This window comes from Propithecus coquereli, unplaced genomic scaffold (genome assembly GCF_000956105.1).
Source record: "Propithecus coquereli isolate 6110/MARCELLA unplaced genomic scaffold, Pcoq_1.0 Scaffold166, whole genome shotgun sequence".
Classification (NCBI taxonomy): Eukaryota; Metazoa; Chordata; class Mammalia; order Primates; family Indriidae; genus Propithecus; species Propithecus coquereli.
Genome location: NW_012141191.1, coordinates 250,834 through 259,676, shown reverse-complemented (window position 1 = coordinate 259,676; position 8,843 = coordinate 250,834). Strand labels below are relative to the sequence as shown.

Below are 8,843 nucleotides of genomic sequence, written 5' to 3'. Positions count from 1 at the left end.
TGGAGTGGCTAATTAGGATTATAAAACAATCAGATTAGCCTCATCTTCCTATCTGGAACATTATTTTTGCTTCTCAATCTAAAGGGAGTTAAATAAAAGGAACAAATCCTCAAAACACACTGCAGTTCTCGCCCCCATTTGGACATCATTATTCCATCCTGTGAACCCCTTTACAGCACTTTGTGCATATTTTAGTACTTATCACATTCTGCCTTGTTTCTTACTTGCCTCGGCAGCTTTCTAAGATGGGGTGATGTTCACTCTTCACCCTCTGTACCGTATACCAATGGAAGGCATACAGTACTTTTTGCATTGAACATCTAACAATGTCACGTTATCTAATAGAATGACTCAAAGATTTATTTTTCTTGGCACAGTATGATCTCACCACTTTCTTTTTGCTTAGGATAGAAAATAGCTTCAGTAAATGGGAATCCATTTTCCCAAAGTCTACATCCCAGGATGCTGTCTTTCTCTCTCTCCCTCCTGCTTCTCCTGGCAGTGCTCATGGTTGGGGTCCTGTTCTTTAACCTTTGGATGCCCAAGTTTGAGCCAGATAGAAAAGTTAGGCTAGGCCGAAAGTAACATCGAGGGAAGCTGAGTTTCTGGCTCCCTTTCTGAATGTGTAAGGAGGAGAGAGACCCAAACGAGGATCTAAGGATGAGGTTCTACTATTTAATTTTGATAATCTACAGAGTAACATTACATTCATTCATACAAATTACTGTGGCCTAATTTACATTTTCTACTGTAAACCTTACTAATCCTAGGACAAGGTCTCAGCAGCCATATTTCTCATCAGAAATAATGAGAACATGTTAAAAATAGTTCACTCTAGTCCTTCTGAGTTTGTAATAAGTATTTCATTTCATCCAAAGTACATCTGCTTATGTTCTATGCACATATTTGAAAGCTAAAATAAGGAACAAATCATTAAAAAGAACTTTTGTTTTAAGGAAGTGTTGTCCTAAAAATAGTTGCATAAAACATGCTTCTGATAGCTGGAGATGCAGATATTCTTGACTTCTGGGCTAAGTGGTGTTACCTCTGTTGATCCTGTGAAGGCCACTTTGTCTATGTCCATGTGAGAAGAGATGGCTGCTCCTGCAGTGGGCCCGTAACCAGGGACAATGTTCACTACTCCAGGAGGAAACCCTGCCTGAGAGGTAAAAAAGGAAAATTTACCTAAGTGATTTTATTCTTTATTATTATTATTGTTATTATAGTTATTATATATTATTAACAATATATTACAGTTACCATTAGCCCACATAAAAATAACCTCAAGCGTTGCATTACTGAAGGCCCATTTTTCCTCAAGGTAATGTTATAGGTTATGGCTCCAATGACGACTGTCTCAAATTTCATCATAGTAACTCACAAAGAAAGTACAATTGTTTGGTAAATTACTTACGTAGAAGGAAGGCAATGTGTTTATTATCCCCACCAGCAAAACTAAGAAGCTAAAGGGATCTCGCATTTTTAGTTTCTAGCTGCTGTCAATTGCTCAGGGAATAACAGCTGAGGTGAGAGTCCCTGTTGGCATTATTTAATCAGTAAAATGTTAAATAAGGATGGTTATCCCACTTATGATTGAACTTCAGGATTGATTTCAACCCCAGTTAAAGAATTCAGGCAGAAAGTGTGGGAACTGAGGAGGGAATATTAAAATTTCATGTTAATTGCATCAAAATATTTCGTTTTGACATCTCTTTTGCCTGTTTTTAATTTGAAATAAAGAATATTTTTAAGATATGAATTCAGATTTCCTAAATTGAATTTTCTAGTGAATGAAATTTGTTTAAGTTTTGGTAAGATATGAGGGAAAAGGACAATGAATTGTTTGCAACAGAAATATATTAACACAATATAGGTATTTGATGAAAATAAATTTCATGTGCTCTTTTGCCACTTTTGAACAGGAAGACAAATGCAGAGAAAATCATAATTGAAAAGTGAATATAAACATATCCACTTATGGGTAGATGTGTTTAGAAATAATGTGGCCTAATAGTACAAATAAGCATATTTGCACAGAGACCTCCAATCTTCACATAGCCTACAATAGTTTGAACAAATTTGCAGAAACTACCGGCCCATTAGTGACAGTGACAAACCAACTTAATATTTCAAAATTTGAAAGAATATCAATTTTAATATGAATTACATTCATGAGAGCTGAACAAAAGAAACAAAAACGTAATTTCAAAATGACTGACACCAAACCCTTGCATTGGACTTTCTGTCTGCATTTGGGCAGAGACTCCTTTGGGCTAACTGCCAGGAATCCCAGCCAGCAGCCATGCTAAATGCATCCCCACACTCGACAGGAGACTTTTGTAAATAATGTAGTTTACAGTAGCACCAAATGAAGTCCTCCTCTTGTAAATTAGGACTGGAGTTCTTGTGCATAGTTTGATTTAGGAGACTTACCTCTTTTATTAAGGATGCCACATGGAGCGCAGTGAGAGGAGTTTGCTCTGCTGGTTTGACAACTACTGTGTTTCCACAGCTCAGGGCAGGCCCTATCTTCCAAATAAGCATGACCAACGGGAAATTCCACTAGAAAGCAACATATAACAAGAGATTCTTTGTATTGCTGAAAAGCACATTTGCTAATCTAAGTTCACATGATAAACCCCCTGCAGATATTAAAAAGTAATTGTAGTACTTCTGTGTAATCATCTGGTGCATTCTAATTAACTTCATTGCTAAAAGCAACTAGTAAAGACTAAAATGCTCTAAATAAACTAGATATGGAAAGGGAGTAGGAGAGGGCTCCAAAATTCAATCAAGGGCTGTCAATTTGAGTGCTTTTACCAGGAAGATAAAAATCACTGCGTGGTTTGGCTCACCATTAAGCATATTATAAGTTATCTGTGTTTAAAAAGTATCAGTATTCCTCCCAACCCATAAGTGATTTACTATATTTATTTACCTAATTGTATCATTCGCAGCATTTATTTCTAGGACAAATATCTTGTTAAAGACAAACATATCCTGACTCCAGAAACTGAGCGTTTGGGTTCAAACCTCAGCTCAATCACTACCAGCCATGTGAAGCCACACAAGTTACTTGCTCTGTGTGTACAACTGCATCATCTTTAAGTGATGATAATGGTCCTCCCTACCTCAGAAGGTTGTCCTGAGGATTAATCAAGAAAGTGGGCCAAGAGCTTAACACAGTGACTGGTTCATCACAGGCACACAGTATATATTAGCTGTTCTTAGTATTTCAAGTTATGTAGTTTTCATAGATTTTATTGGGATTTTTGAATTAATGAGGAATTTCATTAAAATTGTTGATATGGATACATTTCAATCTCATTGGAGTGAAAAATAAATAATAGCCACTTCTTCATCTACAAACTAAAGGATGCTTGACCGTCTTTTTATTTGGCTTTTTCAAGTATATCAGCTAAAGTAACATCATTTAGATAGTTTTCCTGTTTGCTGAGCTTAAATCTTCATGGTTCTGCTTAAAAATACTACCTTCTCTGCGAAGAATTTGGAATATCAGAATCTCTTATCTTAAGGCACAATATATTCCATGCAGTGCTCTAATTGCCTCTGGCATTGTTTCTTCCAATTTAATTTAAAAATATCTTCCAGGATTAGAACACTCTGGTTGGTACTATTCTCTGTAATGAGAAGCCTCAATGAAGAGATAAAAAGTGTCAGAGACTAGTAGATCCTACATTTCACTAAAATGGTGATCCACCGCAGATGTGACAATGAGCACTTTGCCATACATATGTAAATCATGGCTCTTAAAAAGAGGACGTTATACTTTTTAAAAATAACCTACTGAGTAACAGGTTAAGATCTGTTGATACTGTAGTATTGAAATGCTCTCAAAAGATATGATAGGATATAGATAGGTTTTTGGACTACCTCATTCATATCTAAGACATTTAGTCTCAGGGAGACCAGTTTCGACAAATCTTACATTTACTCCACATTTAACAAATATGTAAGAATCCATTTGTGTTGGAGAAAGCTTAATCACCAAAGCTAATAGTATTAGAACTCTTTTTTCTTAAATTGAGAATTATATAGGAGAATAACTTACGGGAATAATTTGTCCACAAACGCCAATAGGTTCATGTCTTGTATAAGTAAAAAAGTCTCCATCTGGAAAATGAAACACACACACAATCATATATGGACAAGTGTTTTTGACATTTACAGAATGGTGGTTTAGGGCCTTTGTGAGAGAATGGTGTACACAATAATTAAAAAATAAAACATATCTCCAACTGTTCACAAAATGAAAATGGAGCCCTCAAACCATAAATTGGAATAACAAGAACCACAAAGTTGAGTTAGGTAAAAGCAAAGATGCAAAATTGGGAAAGATCTGAAAGACAACTCTACCTTTTCTCATCTAACAGGGGTGATTTCTAAATCATCCTTCTCAAAGTTTTATAAAAAAAAGAATGAGAAAGGAAGTAGGAGGTCTCCAGCTAAGAGAACCACATTCAGATATGGTTTTGTAAGCTCAAAGTTCTATCAGTAATAGTAACATTTTATTTTTAAAAGTAATACAATTTAAAAAATAGTAAAATTAAAAAAGAGGAGAATTTTAAAAATCTCCCTATAATTAATAATCCTTTCCTATTTGTTCTAAAATGTTTTTTTCTATTTGTCTACCAAACACTAAAAGCAAATTGTCTTAATCCATTAAAAAAAAAAAAATTGCCAGAAGTAAAAGACATTTCTTTTCAATCTAGACTTGATTGATTCATGTGCTTCAAAGTTTGATATGGTCATTCTGAGAGTTACATTGCGTTTTGTGCTCAGTTCTGTTTTGGTTCCCACAAAAGCCTCCTGGCTTTAGCAAGAACTCTCTTTATTGAGACCTATTTATGCTTTAAATGGCTTCTACCATTTTGTCTCAGAATAAAGTGAGACAGTCATTAGAATAGTCCACATTTCTTCACACCACCATGGTTTCACTCTCCTCTTTTCACTTCCTGGTTACCACTTCTGACCTATCAGATGTTCCAAGCAGATTGGAAATGCACATCAGGGCCAGTTCTGGAGGGTGTTGTATTCCTCAAGTCAATATGCTTACATGAATTAAATTCTACCAATAGTGTTTCCCACAGTGATGCGTTTTCATATTTCATATAAAGTGTTTTTCGTATTTCTACCCAATTGTGTACATACTCCACTACACACATACATGTTCACCCACACAAATCCTTAACCCAGGCTATAAACATAATTCCTTCTTGCTTTGAAGCTGTTTGAAACAAATCAATGTGAATTAGTTTGTTTAATTAGTCTGGTCTCACTGTAGTGAGTTTGACCAGGCACAGATGATCATAACTGACTCATCCTGGACATGCAAAGAGATGTAAATAATTACATTGTAGAAAGGGTAAAAATGTCATTATTGTAATAAAACCCAAATAAATAATTTCAAAGGCTAGCTTTAAAAAGTTTGGCCCCTCAAAGAGACAATTGTCTTCAATCAGAAATTGCAGCCATAAGAATGTTCTCACTTTAATATTTTCTAAAATATCCATAGTGTTATCTTCTGTGTGATAAATGCTCAAACAGTGTAAAATCCATTTGATGAATCTTAATACAACTTCCAGGTTCAGAGCTGTGGTGTCTCAAAGTCTAAGGGAAAATACTTTTGCCTTACTTGGTTGACATCTTTAAAAAGGAGAGTCTAAAATTATTCAGCTCTCTAGTAATCTCCTCCCCACTACTCCCACCCCTACTGGTTTCCTGAAGCTACTCACCAGCTGGTATGGTACGGCCCTGGATCTTGTCAGCCCAGCCTGCACAGTAGCGTAATGTTTTTATGCAGCCTCCTAAATCCATCAGATACGCATTGGCAAATAGTTTTCCACCATTCATTGCCTCCATTGTCTGAAAAACAGATCAAACCCCAAATCTAAAATTCCATAAAAATTTTACATTGAAAAAAATATATAGCCAGTATTTTGAATAATCATGTGCTAGAGAATTTTGGAAATAGAAGAAATCTTAAGTCATCTTGTCTAACTTCCTCTTTTTAAAAAGGAGACTAAAAAAAAGAATTAAAATGACTTTCTTGAGGTCACATAACAAGATCTGGGTACAAAGGGTTGTGAGATTTTGGTTTCTAAAGCCTAGTGCTTTTTAATCTCATTTTGAATGTCCTCCAGCTAACAAACTTTCTAGGAATCAGTCACAATTTGATATATACACAGCAGGTGAGAATGGTACCCAGTTTTAGTCAGATCAGAGTTTCGACAAGATTTCACTTACTGTGTAATCCAACCCTGTGTGACAATTTAGTGTCAGTGACTATTAATGATGCCTCAATAATCACTTTTAATTTTTGCATTCTATTTGGATATAGGCAATCTATTCATACAAACTTAAGTAACACCTGGATTTTTCATTCATAATTTTCCTCAGAATCTTTAATGATGAAACTCCCAGTTTTGCCATTATTATCATAATTACCATTTGAATGGTCAGGCTATAAAGTTTAACATTTTCTAGTCTAGTGCCCTAACCATTATAGGATGACCTATCTCCTCTTTTTCTTCTCTTCATAAGCAGAACTTTAAAGAGCTCTGGGATATATAGTTCTGCTGGGGTGATTACCTGGAAGGAATATCCAGGTGTTAAACTGTTAAAGCTGTCCTGTCTCCGTATTAAACTGTCTACCATCTCAAAATTTAATCTAACATGATTTTTCTATGACTGTATTTTTTTCCCCATAGGACCTTATGCTGACAGGCAGTCAACAGATCAGATAAATGAGAAAAGCCAAGTTTCAGCAAATTCTGCTTTCTTCCTATAGGACATTTTGGTTAATATAGGTTTATTGCACATAGTTTCTGGTTCCATATTTTTGCATATTTTGAATTATGCTGAATCATCAATTGAGTAATAAATAGTTCTTTGAGTAACTATAATTGCTAATGTTGATTTTTTTTTTTTAAAGCAGCCTTCTTTGTAATTGCCACTTTAAGATTCTAAAGGTAATAAAAATTTTCTATGGAACTTGATCTTGGTATTGGTTTGTGTTAAACTGGTTTCATTATAATGCCCAACTGAGAAGACAAAAAACAAGGAAATACCCTCCCCAAGGATATTATGTGCTGACTCTTCTAATTGCTAAAATATAAAGAAAGAAACATAATTTTTATAAACACATCAATGATTAGCTTTTTTTCTTTAACTTTTGTCCTTTTCACCCACAAAAAAAAAAAAAAAAAAAAAACTTCATTTAATTATGACCCTTCTGAACAGACATTTCAGGAAGGGAAAATGTAGCCATTTATTAAATATCTTGGTGGGTTTAACTAAAGAAAAATAAGATTTATTTTAGAGAAATATTTTGGGCACCTTTAACAAATGATGAGTTTTTCACCTAAAAGGGTTCAGTGGTCAAGTACTTTAAGAAACCCAGTACATCATTCCAGGAGATTCATGCTACACGTGACTTTGTTAAAGGCTTTGAGAAGTTCTAAGGTAAAGGAAAGAAATTAATTTGGCTTAACTTGGGGTTTGCCAACATTTAGACTGTAGACTCTATTATGGGAGCAGAAATTAACATCATTCAGAACTGGAGTACAGATTAATATTTGAGAAAAAACTCAATGGTAAGCTAGATGTGGAGGCTCACGCCTATAATCCTAGCACTCTGGGAGGCAGAGGCGGGAAGGTCACTGGAGCTCAGAAGTTCCAGACCAGCCTGAGAAAGAACAGAGACCTGTCTCTACAAAACATAGAAAATAACTAGCCAGGTATGGTGGTGCTTGCCTGCAGTCCCAGCTACTTGGGAGGCTGAGGCAGAAGGATTGCTTGAGCCCAGGAGTTTGAGGTTGCAGTGAGCTATGATGACACCAGTGCATGCTACCCAGGGTAGCAGAGCAAGATTGTCTTAAAAAAAAAAAAAAAAACTCAATTGTAAGTGTCCTGTGTAAGAGCTGTGAGATAAAGTCTTTCCCTTTTATTAGTAGAGAGCACATGATCATCATTGAAACTTAAACAACTTGCCAAGTTAAGCAATAAGTGCTTTTGAGAGCTCTATCTACCTATCCAGTTTGGTTAATACTCACTGCCAGCAAGAGACGATCTCTTTCAATTAAATCAGCCAATTTGTATAATAGTCGCCCCCGCTCTGAAGCATCCATAGTACGCCATGGAGAGCCGATCTGAAAAGCCTGTCTTGCGGCCTTCACTGCTTTTTCAACATCCTCCTGTAAGTCAAAGAAAATTTAATTTAGTAGGCTGAACATACTGGATTAGCAAATCCAATGGCAATAACTCAAATAGACTGAAGCTCCTTATAAACAGGCTCTGTGTATCCAATAGCCTAACGTCTAGCATATTGTGCACACTTCGCTACACCATATTGGAGTTACACTTGCTGAATAATCTTTAGAATGACAAGATCCACACATCTCTCATATGCTTGATTTCCTGGAATATAAATATTACAGTAATAGTTGCTATCATTTGCATGCTTGCCATATCTCAAGCAATGTTCTAATAACTTTACACATATTAACTTGTTTAATTCTCAGTCATTATATGGGACAAACATGTTCCTCATTTTACGGATGAAGAAACTACAGCAAAGAGAGAGGAGCTTTGCCCAAGGTCAATAACTAAAAGTGGCTGAACTGAGTTTATTTATTTTAGACATGAAAGCTTTATTTTATCATCAAAATATACTTTAAGGTAGTTAAAAAACATGACTCTTGAAGAAATAAACTCATGCCACAGATCTTATTTAATTCATTAATTTTTGAGGGAAAATTAAGATTGTAAAGGCGGGAAAAATCATATTGAGAAGCTGTCTCTATCTGCAGACATTTTGAAGA

At 35.3% G+C, this 8,843-nt stretch overlaps 1 protein-coding gene across 1 annotated transcript in view; it reads right to left on the bottom strand.

The window, feature by feature from the left end:
• Nucleotides 1-8,843, bottom strand: part of LOC105808054 (retinal dehydrogenase 1) — a 56,872-nt gene that overhangs the window by 25,070 nt on the left and 22,959 nt on the right. Inside the window, exons 3-7 of the mRNA XM_012641610.1 lie at nucleotides 8,076-8,216; nucleotides 5,757-5,886; nucleotides 4,073-4,134; nucleotides 2,434-2,562; nucleotides 1,046-1,159 (exon numbers count right to left, since the gene is read on the bottom strand). Coding sequence (XP_012497064.1) covers nucleotides 1,046-1,159; nucleotides 2,434-2,562; nucleotides 4,073-4,134; nucleotides 5,757-5,886; nucleotides 8,076-8,216 — 576 coding nt within the window. The remainder of the gene's footprint in view (nucleotides 1-1,045; nucleotides 1,160-2,433; nucleotides 2,563-4,072; nucleotides 4,135-5,756; nucleotides 5,887-8,075; nucleotides 8,217-8,843) is intronic.